The sequence below is a fragment of the Sarcophilus harrisii genome, chromosome 5, assembly GCF_902635505.1.
Source record: "Sarcophilus harrisii chromosome 5, mSarHar1.11, whole genome shotgun sequence".
Lineage (NCBI taxonomy): Eukaryota > Metazoa > Chordata > Mammalia > Dasyuromorphia > Dasyuridae > Sarcophilus > Sarcophilus harrisii.
In genome coordinates this window covers 141,083,595-141,108,893 of record NC_045430.1, presented here as the reverse complement: position 1 = coordinate 141,108,893, position 25,299 = coordinate 141,083,595, and the positions used below count along the sequence as shown (strand labels likewise).

The 25,299-nt window shown below is 33.4% G+C and overlaps 1 protein-coding gene across 1 annotated transcript in view; it reads right to left on the bottom strand.

Moving 5' to 3' along the window:
* The window catches only part of LOC116419524 (cadherin-related family member 4-like), an 85,613-nt gene that overhangs the window by 55,943 nt on the left and 4,371 nt on the right, over positions 1–25,299 (bottom strand). The window contains exons 2-3 of the mRNA XM_031940213.1: positions 23,301–23,522; positions 22,450–22,595 (exon numbers count right to left, since the gene is read on the bottom strand). Coding sequence (XP_031796073.1) covers positions 22,450–22,595; positions 23,301–23,522 — 368 coding nt within the window. The remainder of the gene's footprint in view (positions 1–22,449; positions 22,596–23,300; positions 23,523–25,299) is intronic.

The window sequence follows — 25,299 nt, the reverse complement described above, 5'->3', positions numbered from 1 at the left end:
CCTTTACAATATTTTTGTACTTTGTGGGATCAATTTTCCATATGGTATTTGTAGTACTTACTGGAAAGTTTGTGTTTTGGCTTTGTCTCTTATAAAACACATGTTCTGGAGTTCTTGGAAGTTGATTGAACATCATATGTCTCAAAGGAGCCCTGAAAAGCTGTTTTTATATCAGTCCTGGGATTTAGACATATACTGGCTATAGCTTGAGGCTGGATTTTAATTACTTTAACCTAAAAGGACTTCCCACTTGTGGGTGGGCACAGCTATAATTTTCCCCTAATCTCTTTTCTTAAATGGTCTCACTTTTGAACACATGCAAAAAAAAAAAAAAAAAAAAAAAAAAAAAAAAACTAGTTAATTACAATGCTTCCTAATCTTGGTTTTCTAATTGATGTTTCCATTGCTTAAGAAGAAAAAGTGGTTTAGTTTTGTTTTTTTTTTTTTTAATTAGATGGCTCAAACTTTTATTGAGAGTTCTAAAAATATTCAGACTTTTCTTTTGGATATCCTTGTTTTGGCTGAAAAAGATGTAAAATTACCAAAATCCAGCAAGAAAAGCTCTTTTTGTGGTATTTCCAATGCTGCTGGAATTCTAATGTACCATCAATCTCATGAGAAATCTTGGTTCCATAGCTCATAATATTCTATCTGATAGATTGTACTAATATAAGGTAGCACATACAAAGAAAATGGTACTGGAGTCAGTTTGAGGATGCCTGCTAAAACAAAATCTGGAACTCTTTGTCAGCTTCTGGCCAGTATTCCATAATTAAAAAGGAATGAATTTATAAAAAGTACTGGAGAACATCCTGCAGTGGTTGTTCTAAGCTAGTATTTCAAATTCAACATGTCCAAATCTAAATCCCCTTCATTCTAAATAGTTTTTCTTCCTGATCCATCTACTCCTATAAACATTACCATGAATTTCTAACTCACCCTGCTTCACAACCAGCCATATATATATATATATATATTTTTTTTTTTTTTTTCTTTCATACACCATATCTAGTCACTTACTATGGCTTCTCTACATCTTTTATTCCCATCCATCCATGGTCATATCCTAGTTCAGTAAATCAATTAAGAAGTATTTTTAAAAAGTTTACTATTTTCTAGGCTCTGGGAATTAAAAAAAAATAAAAATTCCTTGCTCTCAAAAAGCATGAATACTCGCAGAGACAACACATGTATATGAGCATATATACAAAATAAATCTAAAGCAATTTGAGAGAGAGGGACAGGAAAGACAGTAATGTTTACAGGATGAGAAAGTAATGTTAGAACTGTGTATTTAATGAAACAAAAGATTCTAACAAGTAGAAAGATGAGAGGAAATGTTCTTATGTCTTATATTCAATCAATTGCCCAGTTTGTTAATATGAACTCAACAATTCTTGTATTTTTTTTCTTTTTTTTCTACTCATAATAACACAGTAGTGCAACTTCTTATCATCTCTTGATTAGATTCTCATAACAGAATCCTAATTGTTTCAACTCTTTCCCTCTTCGAATCATCTTCTATATATTCATCTAAGTGATTTTCCTAAAACTCAGACTTAACCATGTAACTCCTGTACTCAAAAAACACTATTTGTTCCCTATCACCTTTAGAATAAAATGCAAATTCTTTTGTTTGACATTTAAAGCTCTTCATAATCTAGATCTCATTTTAATTACTCTTCACACACTTCCTGTTCCAGCTAAACTGACCAACTTTCTCTTTTCTATGCACAATATTCCATCTTCTGGCCTTCATTACCTTTGTACAGGCCATTCCTCACAACAGAATTATGCTCTTTTTATCATGTCATTTTAGAATCTCTAATGTCCTCCAAAACCCAGATCAAGTATCACTTCCTACTTGAAAACTTGCCTTACCCTGGAAGCTATTAATAGTGTCCCTTCCCAATGTCTGCATTTACTTTATATTATATATTTTATTTGCTTATATGATAGACTTGGTAGCATTTATTTTAATTTGTGTGTATGTGTGTTTATGTTGGGGAGGGTTGCTCTTAATATTTAATGTAGTATCTGGCATACAGTTTAAATTTAATGTTTGTTCTTTGTCTAATATTTTCCATCTCTTTGTTTTTATGTTTTTTTTTTCCATCATCTCTACTTATTGAAAGTATTACACAACCTTTAAATTCCATTTGTTATAGTTGATTTGACACTAGACAGCCCTTTCACAGAGATGGGCAATCAAGAGTATTCTCAACCTTATTATTTAGATAGACAGTTCTAGTTAGAACAGAAGTACATCTCTAGCACCTTCATTTATTCCTGTAATTCTAGGCCTATCTCATGGGACATGCAGCAATAGGAGGTTTATAACCATAGATACAAGAGAAGGAAGTCTATAAGATCCTACTCTGTCATCATTGAGCTGTACCACTCAAAAGCCTTTGTCTAGACTCATAGTGCTTACTCTCTTTGTAAAAACAACCAACCATACACTTTTTTTGCTCTCCCTTTCCCCCACTACTATTTTTTAGTCTCTCCCTCCTATAACTGTGTCAAGGAATCATTGCTTATAATAAATCATTTTAAAATTCCTTGAAGAGCTCCTATTTTAATAAAGGAGAGAAACAAGATGTTAACTGCTAGGAACAAACATTTAGAAAGCATATATACACATGTAAGAATAATTGGAAACTAACTCTTAGACACTGGTACTGGAAAGGTTTATTTTATAAGGAAAGACTTTGGATTAAACTTCACAAGAGCCTGAGAATCCAGACCACAGAGAAGAGAAAAGAGTTCCAGGTAGGGTGGACAACAGTGAAAATGCTAAGTATAAAATTTGAAGGTCTAATTTGAAGAATAGCAATGAGGGCAGTTTCACTGGAGGGATAAATAACATAAGAAGTCTAGAAAGATGTGGGGAGCCGGCACTGAAGAGGGAAAATTAGGAAGAGTTTTAAAAATTAGAGGGTTTGATTTTTGATACTGGGAATAACAAGAAGCCACTGGGATTTATAGAATGGAGATTGTGGAGTGACATGGTCACCTGCACTTGACAACTGAGATCAAAACAGACTAAAATGGGAAAAGACTTGAGGCAAGGAGATCATTCAGCAGAGTTTTACAATTGTCCAGTACAAAGTGGGTGGCAGTGTCAGGAGGGAAGGGAATGTAGACAAGAGATGTTATAAAAATATAATCAATAGTCCTTTGCAATAGAGTGGAAATGGAGGTATGAAAGAGTAAGAAGCCAAGAATGGCAGCTAGAATGTAAGTCTGGGTAACTGGAAGGTTGTTTGTACCCTTGGCAATAATAGGAAAGAGGAAGAGAGGGGGATCAGAAGAAAGATAATGAATTCAATTTTGGATATATTGGGTTTAAGATATCTATGGTACACCTAGTTTGAAAGGTATAATTGATATTTTGAAATTCAATACTGGAGGAGAGGAAGGACAGGAGAAATTAGGAACAAAAAGATCTGAGAATCATTTGCCTAAAGATGACAATTTAATCCATGGGACTTTGTGAGAAACAGTCTAGAGGAAGAATGGAAGAGAACATGGAACAGAGCCTTAGGGGATGCCCATTTTTAGTTTTGTGACCTGGATAAACATACAGCTCAGGAGACCAAGAAGGAGTAGATCAGACAAGCCTCTAGTGAGAGGCTATTTAAATACATAGAATGGTACAGTGATCCATTACTGGGTCCATTTGATGGCTGAATCAATTGTTGGAACAGTCCTGCCATTTTTTCCCTAACATTCACAGACTGAGAGTTATGTGTAATTATTCAACAAAACCCAATAGATTTCCTAATTTGGTTTCATTCAATGGCTTCAATTACTTCATTCTTTATAACCTACAACCTAACAGATACCTTTAATTGACTGATTGGATTGAAAGAGGCATCCTGAAATTATGTTTACCTCTTTTATGCTTTTAATTGCTTGCCTGATTCAGTAACATATTCCTAGAATTATTTTAACCCAATAAATGTATATGGTTATAGAGCATTATGTTAGCTATACTAACTGGTTGGTTAATGATTTACTCCTTTCTTATACTTATAATAAGTCTGTTATTCCCTTATTTTTCAACTCCTCACAGAATTTGTAGCCTCTTTCAAGACTCAGCTTAAGTTCTATTTCCTTTATCAGGTCTATAGTGATTCTTTCCTTATTTTATCTCCCCTTTAAATGCCTCCCTGTTCCTAGTTCTTTCCCATTAGGAAATTACTTTGTAATTACATTGAAGATATTTTGGATTTACTTAGCTATGTATGTTTATGTTGCTTTCTCCTTCCCATATAAAATGAAAGTTTCTCAATAGCAGGGCTTTTTGTTTGTTCTAATATTTCTATATCTAGTGAGTAGAAGAGTATTTAGAACATATATATGTATGTATGTATTTTTTTTAAATGCTGTTTGACTATATGAAGATTTGAAGTTCAAATATTTTTAATACTGGGAAGAAGTCATGTAAGACATGTATGGCTAACCATTTCTTAGGACATAATTCATGTATTCATCTTCAAATGAGACAGTAAATTCTATTGCTAAAGAAATAAATATCATTTAGATGCTTATTTTATATACTTACAATAGCAAAAACTAAATGTGGAATTCCATATATGCTATTTGATATGTTCTCAGAAACAATTATAATATGTAAGGATATATTAAAATCATATTTTGCACTGCTGCTGAGCATTTCTTCATCACCCACAGAACAACAAAAGTTCCAATAAAAACAAAAGACAAGGAAAAATCAGACACATTAATTAAAAAAAAAAAAAAAGGTTACTCCCTAAATAATTTAATACTGGAAAAAATACCCCTTTATAAATAATAATTAATTACTTATAAATCCAAAATTTACATAATTTTTGCAATCACATTATAATATTTATGATCATTGGCACTTTTATGCAATTTTCACAAAAACCCTAATTATTAAAATTGACCAAATGACCTTCATGTTCCTAAATTTGTTATTAGTGGTCAATAACAGAAAAATGTTATACAACAAGGAAAACCATACCTAATTCTGTCATAAAATTTATGTTTATATAACCATAAATGCATCTACATAACAATTTGTTTTAATGATGCATTTCAAATCTGTATAATCTGATATGTTATATACTATGCATCCTACCTTCACTTTGAAATTCCATTTTTGTTTACTTGTTGTTGTAATGAAGATATTATTGGACTATGACTTAAGGTCAGGAAAGATTACCCAACACTTCCCTTAGAAAAATCTTGCTATTTCCCTCAAAGCAATTGTATTCAGAGAGGTAGGGAAGGCTGTAAAATCAGAAGATTCTTATAGCATAATTGGTATAGGATAACTCCAAAGTTACAATGATGTTCAAAGAGCATTTTCTTTTTAAGGAAATATTTTATCCTTACCTACTTTAGCCCTTGTTGATTTCTATATCCTTTGCACAAAACAATTTAAAACATTTTTGTCATATATAATCACTCTTTCTTGTAATTTGATCTTTTCTTCCCAATTGAAACTGTAAATTCAATTAGGAAAGGAACAACCACTTAGTATTCTTCCAAAGCTTTGTGAACATCCTATACAAGTACCCAGAGGAAGGAAAAAATGAAAGAATAGCCACTTATAAAATGGAAGAATATAATATGTAATGGATGAAAATAACCTTAGGAGAAATGTATAATGAGAAGTAAAGTTGGAAAGGAAAGTGGGGCATAGGTTGTGGAGGACTTTAAATGTTCAGCTAAGGATTTTGTTCTCCATCCCATAGAAAATGCAGAAACTCAGAAATATTTTGACCTGACAAGATTTGTACACTGAATGGGTTAAAGGAGAAGGGGATGTGTTGATTAAAAGATAGTGTCTGAGAGTCTTTTGAATTGTATCACAATCTGAAATTGAAATAATGGGCTCTTGGTCAGGGAGGAATTTTACTGGTTAAGATATGACAATTATGCATTCATCTGGAATTTTGCAAAACTAACTGTGGTGACATTTTAGATATACCATTTTCTCAGTGAAGAAGTGTTCAAGTTGGGAAAGGACCCCAAAAGGTTGGGGGGGTCACAGACTTGTGATGTGAGATGTCTCAAAAGAATTTGCAGGCATGAAACCCATATCCAAGTCAAGAGGCAAACTTTATTGTAATTTTAACAACCATTGATCAGGGCTAAAGTCCAGAAGAATTTAGCAAAGCACCAGAAGCAAGGAGACCCTTTTATCTAATTTTTCATGTCTTGATATCCTAATTTTATGGCCTAGAAGTAGAATTGAGGGAGTGGTCTCAGGAATTTGATTATCACTGACCAGCAGACTATCCTAAAGCCCAAAGACTTCAGAATCATTGACTGACAAAATTGTCAGAACAACAGTATTCTAAGGTTAGAGAGTCTCAGGATCACTAATATATCTTCCCTAAAGTTCAAGGGGAAATATATTATATTCCTAGGCCAGAAAACTTTTACAGATATTGACAGAACAATAACATTCCTAGATCAGAGGGGTTCAGTATCACAGATTCCAAAGCCAGAAGATTTAGAATCACTGAGATTGTTAGAACAGAAGCAAGCACCCTAAGGTCAGGGAACCTTAAAATTATTGTTGTCTTCCCTAGAAGCTATATTCCATCAGAGGGAGAAACTTCTCAGAATCTAGTTATATGAGTTTCTTGGAAATAAAGACCCAGATGACATTTTCTTTCCATCCTGGAAAGACCAAGAGACTCTCCTGAAAGACAAGACAAGAATGGATAAAGAGTTGAGAGATGATAGAAACTGAGTCATATGAGATGGCAAGAAATTGGAGGGAACTCTATTGAGAAAGTTCCCTCTAGGAGCTAGAGGGATCAGATTGTCTTGGCCAATGCTGCTGCTGTCATGTAATTCTGTTTTTTGGATACTGGGTTGGGAGGAGAGAGGTTAATCAAAGGTTTCAAATAGAGTTGGCTGAGTGAAAGTTAGGAAGGGATCAGAGGTCAGAGTAAAAATTCAACCCTGGCAACAGTTGGTGTTGAACATGACTGCTCCACTATGACTGCTGGAGCCAGCACTGAGCCAGATGAGACAGCTGAGGCCAGAGTACAGGGAGGGTCCAGTAATTTGTGTGGTTTCCCCAACCAACAATTTATGCAGATAATGAACTTTCTATTTCCCTCTTCTATTTCCATTTGAGAAGTTTAATCCCAAATTTTCCTGTTTTTTTATAGTTGCTGACTCGCGATTTTCATTAGTCCCAAGAACAGCTAGAGAAGTAATTAATTAACTCTTCATTTCTATATGCTTCATTATTTGTTGAAAGGGAAGATAGTTGCCAGTGAATGGCCTGTAGTAAATAGAGATAAAAGAAAAGAGTCTTCTGTTTAAGTTGATTCTATTTGGCTTGATGTAAATGAGGAGGGAAAAACAGATGATTGCTTTATCTTCTACAAATCCCAATCAAGGAAACAAGCAAAAGTAAATTTAGAGCACAGAATATAGACAATGCCTGAGGCTTGTTAAAGCCGCTTTAACTGATAAGTAAAGAATAGGAAACATTTCAGGAGCAGGGCCATTCATTCCGGTTAATTACTTCCCTTACTTCCTCCTTTGTCCTTTCTTTCCAAAACTGTTTCACCAGATCCTCACCAAGAGGCAGAATGAAATGTTTTACTAAAGCTAAATCATGTTGCCAGCTGAAGGGAGAATATACCCACAAAAAATCTGAACCATCCAATGGGAAATAGCTAGTTTTCTGCTAATCTAATATCCTCCAACCTTACACTAAAAAAGTGAATAGAAGGGAGAAAAATGGCTACATTTTTCTACCCACCTAAATATCATAGAAATTAGCTTTAATATAAGAACAATAGTCAAGTCAAGAATTTATTCAGTAGGTACTATGTACCAGGCATTATGTTAAGTTCTGGGGATCCAAGGGAAAAAGGGGTCTTTGCTTTCAAGGATCTGACAGTGAGAAATGTATTGTCTAAAAAACAGAAGTAGCAATACATTCAAAAAGGGTAAAATCCAACAAAGACAATAACCCTGATATATGATTTCAGCTGCTACATATTAAAGTATAAATTATGAGTTTCAATCAAAGTAAATCACAAATCATAAGGAAAAGATATAGATCACTAAGAGAGGACTAATAAGTAGAATATCACTTTCGAAAAACATTTTATTCAAAACAAATAGAGTAGAAAAAATGGAATAGAGTAGGTAATGGGCAGCAGTAGAACTGTATACTTAAAATTTCATGTGAAGAAATATAGAAACAATAAAAGAAAAAAAATTGTCCAAAGATCAACTAATATAGAAACAAAAGTGATCTTGTCATTAGATCACCTGGATATAAAAAGAAAAAAAAAAAAGATGAAGGGATTAGGATGGGACAGATGACTGATATCCAGACATAATCTAAATTATAGGTTAGGATGAAATCACCAAGGGAAAGAAAATAAAAGAATAATTAAGACAAGGCCTTAGTAATGCCCACTCCTGACCCCACTCTTGCCCTCACATATATGGGTGGGAGACAGAGGAATGGCTCAGTAGAGGACCAAATAAGTAGAGCAGTTTCCAGTCCCATCTCAGAAATCAAACTCTGGGAAACCAGGCTGTTTCCTGAAAAGAACAGGCAAAGCTACCCCCTGCAAACATAAGGGATACCTGTGGTCCAAGCCAAGGCTTAGAACTGCACAGAAAGCTTGAAACAGCACCCTCTTTTTCAGGCAGGGATCCTCAAACTTTTAAAAATAGGGGGCCAGTTCACTGTCCCTCAGACTGTTGGAGGGCTGGACTATAGTAAAAACAAAAACTTTGTTTTGTGGGCCCTTAAATAAAGAAACTTCATAGCCCTGGGTGAGGGGGATAATCATCCTCAGCTGCCGCATCTGGCCCATGGGCGGTAGTTTGAGGACCCCTGCTCAAGAGTAAAACTCAACCATAAAAGTAAAAAAAGAGGACAGAAAAGACTCTTGACCATAGGCAGCTATTATGGTGACAGGTAAGATCAAAATACAAACTCAAACAAGGACAAAATGTGCACACAAGAAATCTCAGAGTGATATGAATTGGTCTAAAGCCCAAATAAACTTCTTGGAAGTGCTCATAAAAAACTTTAAAAGGCAAATAAGAGTGAGAGAAGAAAAGAGAAAAGAAATGAGGTATGCATAAGAGAGTCAATAATTTGGAAAAGGAAGGGGAAAATTGCCTAAAGAAAATAATGGCTTAAAAAGTAGAATTAACCCAATGGAAAAAGAGATACAAAAGTTAACTAAAGAAAATTAGACATTAAAAACTAGAACAGGGCAAATGGAAGCTAATAACTTGGTGAGACAATAAGAATTGGTGAAACAAGCTAAAAAGAATGAAAAAAAAAATGGAAGAAAATGTGAAAAACATCATTGGAAAAGCAGCTGACCTGAAAATAGACCAAGAAAAGACAACTTAAAAATATTGGCCTACCTGAAGGCCATGATTTAAAAAAAAAAAAATAAAGAACATGTTTTGCATTCTTCAAAAGATCATTAAGAAATACTTGCCCAAAATTCTAGAAACAGGGAAATTATTAGTGAAAGAAACCATTGATTACCTTTGGAAAGAGACCCTACAAGGAAAACCCTGAGGAACATTGTTGCAAAACTCCAGAACTACAACCATAAGGAAAAAAATACTGCAAGCTACCAGACAGAAACAATTCAACTATAAGGAGCAATAGTCAGGATCACCCCAGGATCTGTCAACTTCTATAATAAAGGATAGAAGAGCCTGGAATACCATACTCTTGAAAGCAAAGGGCCTAGGGTTACCACCAAGAATTTACTAGCCAAATAGACATCATCTTTCAAGGAAGGCAATTAGATCTTCAATGAAGTAAGAGTAAACAGGAAGGAAATATACATTATTTAAAGATTAAATTGTTTACCTCCCTAGATGTGAAAATGATATCTATAATTCTTGAGAACTGTATCTATCAGTGGGACAGGAGGGACATCACATGGACTGAGAGTATGGTTGTGAATGGATTCTGATGTTATAGCATCAAAAAAAATGTATTAAGTAATAGAAAAAAATTCTGTACTTAAAAGGAGAGATATAATGGGACAGTTAGTTCATATGAAGACATGTAAAAGCCCTATTTCAATAGAGGGAAAGAAGGAAGAGAAATGAGCATTATTTGAAGCTTGATTTCATCAGTTTTGATTCTAAGAGGAAATAACTTAATCATTAAATAGGGTATAGAAATTTATCTAACCTTATAAAGAAATAGGAGAAAGGGGAAAGAAAAGGGAGGGGAAGGATTGAAGCAAGGGCAGAAACACAAAGGGAAAAGGTAAGATAAGAGGGGAGGGATGATGAAAGAAAAGGTAATATGTGGAATGGGTAAAAATAAAACATGTAAGGACAAGGTGAAAAGAGACAATAAGCGTACACACAGGGCAGAAAATAGGATGGAGGGAAATACAGAGATGGTAATCAAAGCTATATGTGAATGGAATGAACTCTCCCATAAAATCAAAGTGAATAGCAGAGTGGATTAAAAAACAGACTCATAAAAATATGTTATTTACAAGAAACACATCTGACACAGACAGACAAATACGGAATAAAAGTAAAAGGCTGGAACAAAATTTATTATGCTTCAACTGAAGTAAGAAATTCAGGGGTAGCAATTCTGATCTCAGATAAAACAAAAGTAAAAATCAATCTTATTAAAAGAGATAAGAAAGAAAAATACATCTTGATAAAGGGTACCATAAATAATGAAGTAGTAATTATATTTAATATGTATGCACCAAGTAACAGAGCAGGCAAATTCCTAGAGAAGATTTTAAGCCAATTACAGGGAGAAATAGACAACAAAAGCTGATGTGGTGAATTTAAAGTACTGTCTCCCCTTAAAATGTCATATAATGGTTGTAATCGATAGGTAGTCAAGCCTAACACTGGCCTGGGTATAAAAAGTATTTGTTCCCACTGTGGCACAATGTCTTATGATCTCCTTTAAAGGAGGATTCTTGTGTAGTCCTAGTATAATTCTTTTATAAACCTCATTAGCATTTTCTTTAGCAAGTTGCCTTATCATAATTTCTGTTGCTGCATTTTTACCAATAGTTCATATGACAACTGTTTGCAGATGTCCCACAAAATTAGCAAAGGGTTTATTTGGCCTTGTGCTATTTTTGTGAAGGCCTCTCCTATGTCCTGTTTATCTGGGAGAAAACCCCATGCTTTAATAGCAGCAGAAGCAAATTGCTCATATGCTGCTAAGGGGTAATTAATCTGTGCTGAAGTACCTGCATAAGAACCTACACCTGTTAGTTGGTCACTGGTGATTGGTATATTAAGTCCACTTTGTCTATTTCATTGGGCTTGTATCCTACAGAGCTCACTATATTCAGAAAGCCACAACAAGTTTTGTCCAGGTTCTAAGCATGTCTTTGCCATAGATTTCTAGAGGTTATAATTTCATAAGCCAAATTCTGTAATAATATTTTAACATAAGATGATGTAGCCCCATAAAGAATGCAAGCCTTTTTCAGATCTTTGATAATTTCTAGATTAAAAGGAGTATATCTTCTCCTTTCATGACCTGAAGAGTTAAACTGTTCAATCACAGGATACATTCTATTCTCAAATCAGCTGTATTCTGCCCTTCCTCTTTGGCTTTAAATAGTGCCTTTTGCAATCGAGTCATAGGAGGGGGTGATTGCTGGGGGAGAGGTACTGGTGATATCACTGCCCTTCCCACTCCTACTCCTCTTTCAACCCAGGAAGGTGAAGTTGATGGAGGAGGATCAAGAGCCTGCAGAGGTGTAGGTGGAGTTAAAGCTGGGCTGTGAGAGTGAGAATCACTAGGCCCTTCAAGTTCACTTAACTCCTCATGCCTTCCAGCGATATTTCAATTAATCTCTCCCTTCTCTTCCTCTTTCTCCTCACACTTTTTCATTTGGTTGTTCTTAAAACATTTCTTTTTTCGAGAACTTGCATGATTCTTTAAGGCTAATGGTATTATGTTGTATATATAGAATGTTTCCTTAGAAATTAAGTCAGGACCTTTATCATTGTAATATTCACGTATTTGATCTGCTACTAGTTTCCAATTTTCTCCCTCTATTTCGTCTTCCTTGAATAACCAAGGGGACGTGCATTCTAATGTACCCAAGAGTCCACCAATCTGCTCCCAAGTTACAAGCAAATCTTACCCCTTTATCAACCTAAGTATGCTTTCTATAGAGCTCCCTTAAAATGGGGATGGGGGTGGAAGTGGGGATGGGGGAAAATCTTTTCCTAATATCTGCCCCATTACAACTAGAAAAAGTTACTCGTTTAGTTCTTAACAAAATAAGTCGCTTGTTTGTTTATTAAAATATTCACCCTATTTCCTAGTCACAGAGACTTCTTCAGTGAAATTAGGGTCTTTGGTCCACACATTGGACACCAAATGTAAAGTATGGGCTAGCTTCCTGGAGGGCTTCAGGGTCAGCTAGAGTCAGGGTAAATTAAAGTCCTTGTCTTTAGGGGAAGAAGTGAAGGAGGCAGACAAACTGCCACCAGGCTTGCCAAAGATCTCTCCTGGATCCTGGGGTCCTGAGTCCAGTCTCTCTCCTCCTTGTCCTGCCTCCAAGTGACTCTCTGGCCCCTCTCTCTCTGCCCTCCAATCCTAGACTATGACTATCTTAACACCAAACATTCAGCAAGCTCCCAAAAGTGAGAAGAGCATTTATCCAAAGAGTCATTGTCTCACATTGAATAGGTAATTAGCCTTATGTGTTCATTTGTCTGATTCAAGCATATCTTTTTGGAGTTTCAGCCCTCTTCACTGCTGGATCAAAGAGTATGCACAGTTTGATAACTTTTTAAGCATAGTTCCAAACTGCTCTCTAGGATGGTTGGATCCATTCACAGTTCCACCAACAATATATCAGTGTTCCAGTTTTCCCACATCCCCTCCAATATCCATCATTATCTTTTCCTGTCAGCCAATCTGACAGATGTGTAGTGGTACCTCAGAGTTGTCTTAATTTGCATTTCTCTAATCAATAGTGATTTGGAGCACCTTTTCCTGTGGCTACAAATACTTTCAATTTCTACATCTGAAAATTGTCTGTTCATATCCTTTGACCATTTATCAATTGGAGAATGGCTTGGACTACTATAAATTTGAGTCAATTCTCTCTATATTTCAGAAATGAGGACTTTATCAGATCCTTTGGATGTAAAAATGTTTTCCCATTTTATTGCTTCTCTTCCAATCTTGTCTGCATTAGTTTTGCTTGTACAAAAAAAAAATTAACTTAATATAATAAAAATTAACTCTTTTATGATCAATATTCTCTCTAGTTCTTCTTTGGTCACAAATTCCTTCCCCCTTCACAAATCTGAGTGGTAAAGTATCCTGTGTTCTTCTAATTTGTTTATAATATCATTCTTTATGTCTAGATCATGAACCCATTTTGACCTTATCTTGTTATATGGTGCTAGGTATGAGTCTATGCCTACTTTCTGCCATATTAAGGCTCCGATTTTCCCAGCAGTTTTTGTCAAATAGTGAATTCTTATCCCAAAGGCTGGGCCCTTTGGGTTTGTCAAATACTAGATTGTTATAGTCATTGGCTATTTGTTCTATGAACTTAACTTATTTCACTGATCAACTTCTCTATTTCTTAGCCAGTACTAAATGGTTTTGATGACCACTGCTTTATAATATAGTTTTAGATCTGGTACAGCTAGGCCACCTTCATTTGCTTTTCTCCTCATTAATTCCTTTGAAATTCTTGAACTTTTGCTCTTTCAGATGAATTTTGTTGTTATTTTTTTCTAGGTCTGTAAAATAGTTTCTTTGGAGTATAGAGAATCTATTGGTATAGCACTAAATATATAGATTAGTTTAGGGAGTATTGTCATCTTTATTATATTTGCTTGACCCATCCATGAGCACTTGATATTTTTCCAATTGCTTAGCTCTGACTTTATTTGTGTGGAAAGCTTCTAGTTTTGCTTATATAGTTCTTAACTTTCCTTGGCAGATAAATTTCCAAATATTTTATATTATCAATAGTTATTTTAAATGGAATTTCTCTTTGTATCTTTTACTGTTGGATTTTGTTAGTGATGTATAAGAATGCTGATGATTTACATGGATTTATTTTGTATCCTGCAACTTTGCTAAATATGTGATTTATTTCTAATAGCTTTTTAGTTGATTCTTTGGAGTTCTCTAAGTATACCATCATACCATCTGCAAAGAATGATAATTTGGTTTCCTTGTTATCTACTCTAATTCCTTTAATCTCCTTTTCTTCATTTATTGTCAAGGTAGCATTTCTTATACAATAAGTGGGCAACCTTGTTTCACCCCTGATCTTACAAGGAATGGTTCTAATTTATCCCCATTATATGTGATGCTTATTGATGGTTTTAAATAGATGCTACTGACTATTTTAAGCAAAAGTCCATTTATTCCTATACTCTCTAGTGTTTTTAATAGGAATGGGTGTTGGATTTTATAATTTTTTTTCTGAATCTATTGAGATAATACATGGTTTTTGTTAATTTGGTTATTGATATAGTCAATTACACTAATAGTTTTCCTAATATTGAACCAGCCCTGCATTCCTTATATAAATCTTACTTTATAGAAATGTTCTCAATATATCCTTATATGCATATGTTTGCTTTTCAAAAATGTATATTTTCTTTTTCAAGGAAAAATTGCTGTCAAATTATTTTCTTAAAAATAATGAAAATATAATGGCCATAAGGGTATGGCATACTTTTTAAGTGGTTTTTTTATTATGTCTAAATAACAATAAAAACCCATTATAGCATATATTTCATTATATCTACTGTTAGAAAACCAAGAATATATTCACACCTTTTTGTTGTTAGTTTGTTTTTTTCTGTTTGTTACTGAGTTGTTAATAATATAAGAAGAAAAAAGAAGAATTCTTCTTGACTAAATTCCTACATTGATATTATTTTAAAGTGAGCAGAAATAGGAATATGCAACTATGTTTATTGAAGCTCAAAGATGACTTCCTCAAGAACTATTAATGGGAAGGTCTTCTTATTGCCTTCACAGATATTAACGAATGTGTGGTTTTCTTAGGCAGATGCACATCAATTTTATACTATTTTACTGATAAGCAAAAAATATCTTCCTTTTGTTCACTTTTTTTCTTTTTGACACCTCTCCCTCCCAGATTCCAATTCGCATCAATTGGATGAATATATTTCAAAGCCATCAAGATCACATATTTTCACACTTGTAAAAAAAGATGTATTTATGCAGTATCATATAGTCTGAGACCTTTTCACAGTACAACGTGTTCCATTTTCCTTTCTGTACTTATTAGCAAACACTGATAAATTTCATTTTGCTTAGACTTTTATCATAATTAAAGTTTGAATATTTTCCTTTTTATTAATTCAAAAACTATCACTTCAAAAGCAAAGCTTACAAGATGAAGGTAAATCATAGCCTCAAGCATAAAATGTTTTCCTGGACACATTTATTAAAAAAAAAAAAAAAAAAAAGCAATGGCTGTGTTTCACTGTAATCTGTATGTGCCATTTTTTTTTTTTTTTTGCTTGACTACGATATATACCTTTGCCCGTAATTTTTTTTATTATGCAGGATACACTCAAAAGTTTGGTTTGGGAACATCACTGTAATAGTTTTTGAAATCCTAAACACAATCCACTAGTTTTTCTGCCAAAGATAGTAACTATGCAGTTATATAGGGAACAGAAGACTCAAGAAAATGTCTAGCAACTCTTACATTCACCTGGGTTTTCACTTCTGAGACATAATATCTGTCTTTTTCATACAATTTATAAAATCTAGATGGGGACCCTGGATATAGTTGCCTTTAGTAACTTGAAATTCTGCGGATCTAGTCAAAGATAGAGTTTTTAAATTTCAGCAGAAGTATGTCTAGAAATTGGTTGACTCTTTAAGGACTTCATTTAAGGACTTTAAGGACTCTTTAAGGACGTAAAGGACATTCATTAAGGACTGGCTTTATTTTAACATGGTTTTGTATAGATTACTATTTCTAGAAATTTAGAAGGAAAGGAAGTGAGGCACAGAAAGATAGCTTTAGTGTGTGGCAAGCAAAATGATAATGGCTTTTTGAGTTATTTAAAAATTTTTGGATATTACATAATTATGCATGATTGATAACAGGATGAATTGAAGATGAAAAATACAAAGAGAATGAGCAATGAAAAAAGCTCCCAGGGAGAGGCTTAAGAGCATCAGTGAAGAGTTATATTTGGCAAGAAGACAGGGTCATCATTTCCTGAAATTGGAAGAAAGGAGAAGAGGAATAGTAAATAAAAGAGAGATGAGGAGAAAAAAATAAGAGAGCTCAAAATAGGTGACTTCAATCTTTTCAGTAAAGTAGAAGTCAAGGGTATTTGTTGAGAAATAAAAAATGCATATGGAGTTAGAGTTTGGATGACTTCAGGAAACAGAAGGTTTGAAAAAGGCACTGTAGGGAAAGAGTATATCAAAGAAGAATATGAAGTGATGAGAGCTCAGGGAAGAGAGAAATATGACAGAAAAAGCAATTTGTCATTACAGAAAAGTTCCTACCAGGTAAGCAGTAGAGTACTAGTCCAGAGCATTTCACTTGGGATATAGGAAGATCCCAAGATCATAATTCAGCCCATGGTTGCTATCATCTTTGTTGTTTCATGGAAGCTTTTTATTATTCCTCACTCATGATTAGGGCAGCTGTACTGGGAGAAAAGTGGGCCAGTCCCAGGAGTGTCTGTTTTCTTCCTAAAAAATAGCCCACAAACTGATCTAATAAATCTCTGGAAAGATATGAAGGTAGAGGATGCAGTGAGGCTAGGTGATGGAGGAAGACATAGTGAAAAGAGTTGCTATTGATTCCAGGAAGAATTGAAAATGTCTGGAAGCCATAGTAATAGGCTATTGGATTATAGGAGGCATTAGTGATACGTATCTGGATAAGATACCCAAATGGTCATGTTGCTGATTTAGAGAGAATAGAAATAGGTATGATTGATGATCACTGGAAGAACGTGTGACATGGAAATTGTAGGACAGATTTCTATCAAAGGAAATGCACCCTCTAAATTTCAGTTCACTATGCCAAACTTATGTTGAGTCTACATCAGTAATAATGTCAGTTAAACTGTCTATATTTTTGTTTAACCCATAAAAATGGTTTCATGATTTCCTTTGAGTAGATTCAACAACTTGGGAAAAGATAAAGAGTTAAGCAGCAGGATGGTTCTAAGTTGAAACTTAGGGAAAAGTTTCTATTTTTCAGAGAAAAATCTATTGTTAAATTCTCAGGGTCAAGTGTCTATAATTATTAGCTAACTAAACACAAGTGCAAAGTTCTGAAAGGGTAAAATAAAACCAATATAAAGATGATGGACTGGGGAATGGAGAGTGATTAAAGAAACGGTGGTCTTGATAAAGAAGAAAAATAAGTTCAATATGTATGTGGCTTTAGGAGAAATAGAAGTTTAAAAGAAAAAGATCAGAGAAGTGATTCTCAGAATTAAGGTTCTTTGGAAGTGAAGTAATTTGGGATGATTGTGAGATCTAAATTCTCTTGGATATTTCTTATAATGATAGAATTGAGAGCTAGAAAGGACCTTAAAGATTATTTAGTCTACGTGAATTGTCTACAGTCACATAGCTAACAAGTGGAAAAGATAGTAGGTGAAATCTTGTCTTCTGTCTTCATAAATAAACATAATACATGGATAATTGGACTTGTAATCAGGAAAATCTGAATTCAAATTCTGCCTTGGACATTTACTAACTTTATTACCCTGGGAAAGTCAATTAATCTCATAATCTCAATTTCCTAATTTGTAAAATGAGAGATTTTAGACTTAATGATTGCTAAGTCCTCTTTAAGCTCTAAATATAAGATACAATGAAAAAAAATCAGTATTTTCTTCATGCTAATATAAGGTAGATTATGGAGTTCACCTGTCATTAAAATAAATTTTGGAGTACCAAATAATATTGTGCTTTATGTGCTTATTATCACTAATGAAAGTTGAAAAATGATCTAAGGGTTAGTAGATGGGATCAGAAACATTCTCATATAGATTTTATTAACAATGATATGAATTGCAAAGGAGAAGATGCTGAGTGATGGTATCAGAGTATATATCTGATGTTCATCAAGGGAATAGGAGTTATGAGAGTTCTTTCTTTTGTCCCTAAAATAAATGGGTCACCCTTGGAAAAGGGAATGTGATGAGGTTTCTTTGTAAACAGAATAAGGAAAGAAGCAATCTAATTTAAAATGTTAGTCTCATTTATTGTTTTAGAAAATATCTTTATAGCAGGCCTTAATTTTGGATGAAATCATTTTAAAAGGAAACCACAGAAGTCCCTTGAGGGACTAAATTCTCCAAAGATAAAAGATTATAGTGTAATAAACATGCCCTGTTCAAATATTTATAATCCATTTCTGCGATATTGATGGTCCTTAAAAAAAAACATTCATTTTTTCTCTAGATAGCAAAGTATATGCTATTCTATAATAGCCATTACCTATGAAATAAATATATTTTATAAATTTCTTCAAGAAACATGCATTTGTCAAAATATGAAAATTTTCAAAAAATGATTGCAAGCACATGTTCAACCTAAGTGATGGACAGTGCAACACAAGAGCACAATATTAATTTATATCAATGAATTAAGTTGCTGGAAAACAGAGATCTCTAAAACTAGTTTTCTTGAGAGCAAATAAAAATACTACACAGAGTTCTCAGGAGTAAGGGCAAATTGTTGCTGTTGACCCACAGAAAAACACAAAATACAAAACATTGTTTAAAACAAAAAGAAAGCAATTTATAAATGCTTTCTGTAACTGGTGGGGGCTGGGGTGGGAGGACTTTTATTTTTATTTGTTTGTTTCCTCTGTTACAGCATTTCACCCAATACCCAAACATTTAAGTTAAAGGGTATAAATATATTTAAGTGGAATAGAAAGTATATACTGATAATGTAACCATTACGCAGCTGTTGTTTCTATGAAAGTAACTTAAATTCCCTTTTGGGAGTATTTTTTAAAATTATCGTGTAAGGATAGCAGGATGATGAGCTTCTACAATAAGACTTACTCTGAGTCACTGTCTAAACCACTCAAGTTACCTTATTCAATTTCTTTCCAGAAAGTATTGTTGGACTGGTTCCTTGTATTTTCCAGACAAGGTTAGGCTATAGTGGGGGTTATAATACTGAGTCATTGTGTGGACTGATGAGGACTTCAGTTCACAAAAGACGCATATACAAGTGTTCACCATATAGAAGTATGCACTGGCAATGAAGACTTTCTGTGGCATTATGGTTCTGTTAACAGAAGCCATTATCTGCCAAGTGTTATTCACTGAGCTTGGAAAAAGAACAATTATATAACAAGGTAGAGAAAAATTGTAAAATATTTTTGATTTCCTAGAATTTATTCCAAGATTTCTCCTCTCCATTGGACACATAGGACACTACACACACACACACACACACACACACACACACACATCTATATCTATCTATCTATATGCATGTGCCTTACACATGTTCATTTTTTTTTTTAAGTGATTTGAGGACAAATTTTGTATTACTTGACTTATGAATCTTTTGTACTGCTTACCTCAGACTCCTTACCCCAGATTATTGCTCTGGCTAAAGGGAGCAAGACACTTAGATTTTTTTTTTTTTAAAGGGAAGAGAATGGAAATTCTAGGTCAGTGAACTTTATTTTGCTTCATAGTAAGACACTGAAATATATTACTAAGGAATGCATTAATGAACATCTGGAAAAAGAAGTAATGAGTATAAAGAACTTCATAAAAAAAACACATCATTAAAAGACATCATTGACAGTTATCTGAACATAGAATCTGGAGTAAGAAGGCCTAAATTCAAACCCCACCACTTGGGCCAATTGTGGCTCTCAATTTTTTCAAATGGGAAATAAAAGGGTTGGATCAAGTACTTGCTGAACTCTTCTAACTCTAAGTCTATGGTTTATAATTAAGCTCACTCATTGATCGGGTCTTAAAGTTGGACATTTTTTTTAAAGTACTTAGATATTTGAAAAAGTCTCTCATGCTAATCTTGTGGACAAGAAGACACATGGACTAATCAAGAATATAGTTAGAGTGATTCAGAAATGAATGGTTAGCCCAAAGAAGTATAATATGTAAAGTCAACTTGAAAGGGATTTTCTAGTAGTATTTTTCAAGGAATCTCTGTCCTTTGCTTTTTAAAATAATAATCACTGAATTGGATAATCAGTGACTAGATAATGTGATTGGTGATAGGGATTCAAAAACAACTCAATAACCTATAATAATTGAGTTGAATCCAATAAAATGAAATTGAATGGAATACATGTTGTTTTATACTTAACTTCAAAAACAGTGATTTCTTAAGTGTAAGATAGTGACTAAATAGCCATTCATCCAGAAAATATATGCAACTTTTTTTGACTTCAAGAAAGGACTACCATAATTTTCAAAGATGTGAAAAGTTCAGTCACAGAGCAATGGAAAGATGAATAGCTTCAATGTGTTACCAATAGAAAAAATATGCTGGAGTAGTACTACAAAAGTATAATCAAATAAATATACCTTTGAAGCACTGATATCTGTTAATATCGTATTATCCTCAATTACACTCATCATCCTTTTCCTCCTCACCATTTTAGAACTGGCCGTAGCTATGATCCAGGCCTATGTCTTCACTCTACCAATAAGTTTGTACTTACACAATAATACATAATCATATAATAAGATTGTAGCTGTATATTGACACCTAATGACCCACTAAACTCATGCTTACCACATAGTAAACCCTAGTCCATGACCACTGACAGGAGCAATATCAGCACTCCTCCTTACTTCAGGAATAATCATATGATTCCACTTCCACTCTACGCTACTCCTATTTATAGGGATTTCAACAATACTCCTAACAATATACCAATGATGACGAGATAAAGTTGAAAAAATCTTGTACTGAAAGTGTATCTATTCATTCTCATGATATATAAAGAAATTTAGACAAAACCCCCTAAGGCATTAGTAAGATCACCCATTTAACATTTACAGGGAGACATGGGCAAACATTGTACAACAGTAGAATATTTAGAAGAGTTTAGATTTGAACCAATGGAGGAAATATCATAAATGAGATCATAATTCTGCTGAAATATCAAATTAAATTCATTGTTATGATATGGTAGCCAAAATACCTGATGGAACATTAGGTTATTTTGAAGGAGGTATAATATTTTCTAGGTTATCTGATCAACAAGATAGAGTTCTAAGCATTTTTTCCAGTCTCCATTAACTTTCATGAAATCCCTAGTCTCTAAATGAATAATTGTATTCTCAAGATAAAGCAATTAAAATTAATCTAAAGGAAAAGGAAGTATGCCCATGCTTATAAATTAAAATTAGAAAAATCTATAACTTGCTAATATTTAATCAGATAAGTCAGAAAAATTCTGTTGCCATCCTCCATTTCCCCATGAGTTTATACTTTGGAATTTACAAGAGTTCTCTTTCTGATTTAGAGATTCTGAAGGCAAATCTCACTGCAAGCTGAGACTTCACTCCTTTTCAAGAAGAAACAAAAATTGACTATATTTAGCCACATAATGAGAAATGAGATAAGAATCAAACAAAGAGGACAATCAGGCTTTCTTATAAGTTGGGATGACCCTGAAAAGAGAGAAAACCATGATTATGGAGATTCTTCCCAGACTACCAACCCTCGTGCATAGCTGTAAAAAAAATGTCAAACATCCTCTTTCCAACAATGAAATGGTTGAGGCCAATTCCAGTGATCTTGTGATGAAGAGAGCCATCTCACTCAGAGAAAGGACTGTGGGAACTGAATGTGGATCACAACTTAACATTCTCACTGTTTTTGATGTTGTTCATTTGCATTTTGTTTTCTTATTGATATTCTTTCCTTTTTGAACTGATTTTTCATGTGCAGCAAGATAATTGTATAAAAATGTTTTTATATATTGGATTTAACATATTTTAACATGTATAACATATTGGATTGTTTGCCATCTAGGTTAGATAATTCACCTTGTAAGACAGCTGGCATTTTGGCATTTTGTGTTCATTTCTGGAAACCACATTTTAGGAAGAATATTGCTAAATTAGGTAATATTTTCAGAGGATGCCAAGGATATTCAAGAAATCTCTATTATTAACATGGTTAGATGACAACTGGATTTAAATAGCATATAAAGTCTTTTCTCAGAGTCAAAGAGACTCTGTGATTTTTTAATTGATAAAATAAATAAAATTCAAGCACAAATTGAAAAAAAACTCATGACTATTTAAATTTAGTTCTAAACTTGGTTCACTAAATTTTTAACACTTCTTAAACAACAAAATGTCATTCTTTCCCCCCACCCAATAAGATATATAGTCTCAAGAAAGTCATCTCATATTTACCAGAACATTGATGGTCACAAGAACAGAACTACTTTTTTGTCTGAGTGGATCAGGTTGAATGTCATTGTCCATGTCTGTTACTCTTACTACTAACTTGTACTGGGCTTGAACCTCCCTGTCTAATGAATCCAACAGCTTTATCATTCCTAAAACAAAAGTTCAAAGAAGTCTGTTATAGGGTCATCAAGAAATTCCAATATTCATCTGAGGTGAAGTCAAAGAAATAAGAAAAATATAAGAAGAAAATGAAGATAACGATGCTATTATCAACTTTATGACATTATAACAAATCAGTTTATATAATATGTATAAATGATTTGCAAATTATAAAACATGAAAGAAATATCAGTTAATAGTGGGATTTGAGATTGGATCTATGATTTCACTGAAATAGGAAACTTTCTCACAATATATATTGCCATCTGCTCTGCATTATGGTTTTAGAGAATTGCCCAAGATAACAAAAAGTTAAGTGACTCAATTTGCTGCCAGACTGTATCAAGAAAAATGCTGAAACTAGGTTTTTCTGAGCACAATGAGAGCTTTAGAACTGTTATACAAAACTGTATGTCTGTTCTTATAACCTGGGACTCATACCATTTGCATCAGTATAATCTCATAGATAGATTGCGCTTGATTTTACATGTCTGCATTTCATGCAGGCAGAATCAGAGTCCAGATCTTCTCATGTCTTCTCATGAAGCTAGAAGACTTAGAATCATAAAATCATCATTCTGTTCACCAATAAGGAGAACTTTATATAAATGGGCATAAGCTTTAGGTTATATTTTTATTAATAAAAACAAAAAATATCTTTGAATGTGAATTTCAAGTTGATGTTCCAATGTTACCTGTGTTTGGTTCGATGTAAAATTTGGAAGGTGTCCCAAGATTGCTTCCATCAATTGCATATTTTATATTATTAAATGGCCAGTCTGCATCTGTAAATACAACTTTCCCAATTAGAGTGTCCATCCTGCTGTTTTCAGGTACACTGAAGGTAAAAGCTGGCATGTTACCAATTGGATTTAATTCATTTACACGAGTCACCCGTACAATAATTGTAATCATAGCTGTGGAAAAAGAAGCATTTTTATTTTCTCATGTACCTAAAACATGAATCTATGTCACTTAAGTTTTGAATTTTCTTACTTAAAAAATCCTAAAAAAATGACTTTTCTTAAGTTTTTAAAATAGATTTTAAATTCTTATTTGAATCAGTGTATGCTATGAGCTTCCTTTTATTGTTCACTCAAATAGTTTTATTCAAATTAAGAATTTCTTATCAATAACTAATAAAAGGTCATTTCTAAACTCATAAATCTGCATGCATAACCATTAAGTGAATGTATTATTGCATTGTGATTATTATTATTGCATAGATATTGTGCTGAGTATGATTCAAGTGTCTCTTCTAGCCTACCTAGTTTTTTAACTTAGTACTGGAAGCATAATAAAGAAATGAGAAAAATAATGTCCACATAGAAAAACATTTTTTCTTTCTGATTAACTTATGCAAATAATTTGAATTTGATTTAGATTACAAACTGTATCTAAGTAAATTTGTATACATTACGTACATTTGAATACCTCATAGAGTTGTTCATCAAATGTTATTTTATCAATAAAGTATGAATAAGTCACATCCTAATGTCAATTCCTTATATAATATTCTTTAGTAAACTCCAATAGATCAGTCAAATTCATCTCTGGTGTCTAGTTTGAGACATTGTTCTTCACTTGGCTTGTTAGATACCATAGTGATATGTTAGGGGGTTTCTATGAGAAACTCAATAATAAGTAGCCCCATTCACATCTCAAAAACCAATAGAATTAACATTTTCTTCATGAAATCTGATCTCTCTCAGTAACAATTGTCCCTCCCCCATCACACTTTGAACAGTTTTATTTGTATTTATCTGATTCAATTCAATTCATATCAATAAATATTTAGGAAAATGTAAGGCAAGAGAGAATATTTTCAGCTAAGAGATTCAGGAAAAGTTTAGAGAATGACATGGCACTTGAAGCAGGAGGTTCTTACATTTCCATGTAAGAAGAGCTGAATAACAAACAACTTGAGTTCAAGAATAGATGGTAATCTATGGTGGATGGATACAAGTTGAGTGTCGAGGAACAAAATTGAATAATGTACAGACCATTGTCACTTTACTTCCAGCTACTCTTGATTCTCTAAATTTTTCTTCTTCCTTGCCAAGAATCTTTCCCTTCCCCCACCCCTCTCCTTTTGAGTCTATTTTATATATTATCTTCTCTAATTGTAATTTAAGCTCCTTGAGAGGAAAGCCTACCTCTTTTCTTGCATTTTTTATTCTCAAAACTCAACATGTTGCCTTAGTAAAAACTTAATTTTTATTATCTATCTATTCATCTAGTCATGTATTTTTTATCTTACAATTTAATTCTAGCAATTTAACTTAGCCCTTTTTGCTGAGTTTTCTCATCTTTAAAGTGAGCTGGAGAAAGAAATGACCAACATTGCCAAGAAAACTCCAACAAGAATGACAAAAAAAATCAGACATGACTGATAATGATTAGACAACGACCACAACTATCCTTCTTTCTATCTATCTATCCATCTATCTATCTATATCTTATTGTGTGTTATAACTATGGGTGTTTGGGTTTCATCATCACACTGCTCCATTGGGATAGGTACTTTCTCTTATGTAAATTCTTTTTCAGGACTTGGGATATTATTGCTTTGGATATTATTGTAGCTTAATAGATATTTGTTGAATTAAAATGATTTTAAAACAAAGAGGCATCAAGTGAATTGTTCTCCTTAGCTATAGTTGATCCACTTAACTGTTTTCTGGAAGGAAAGGA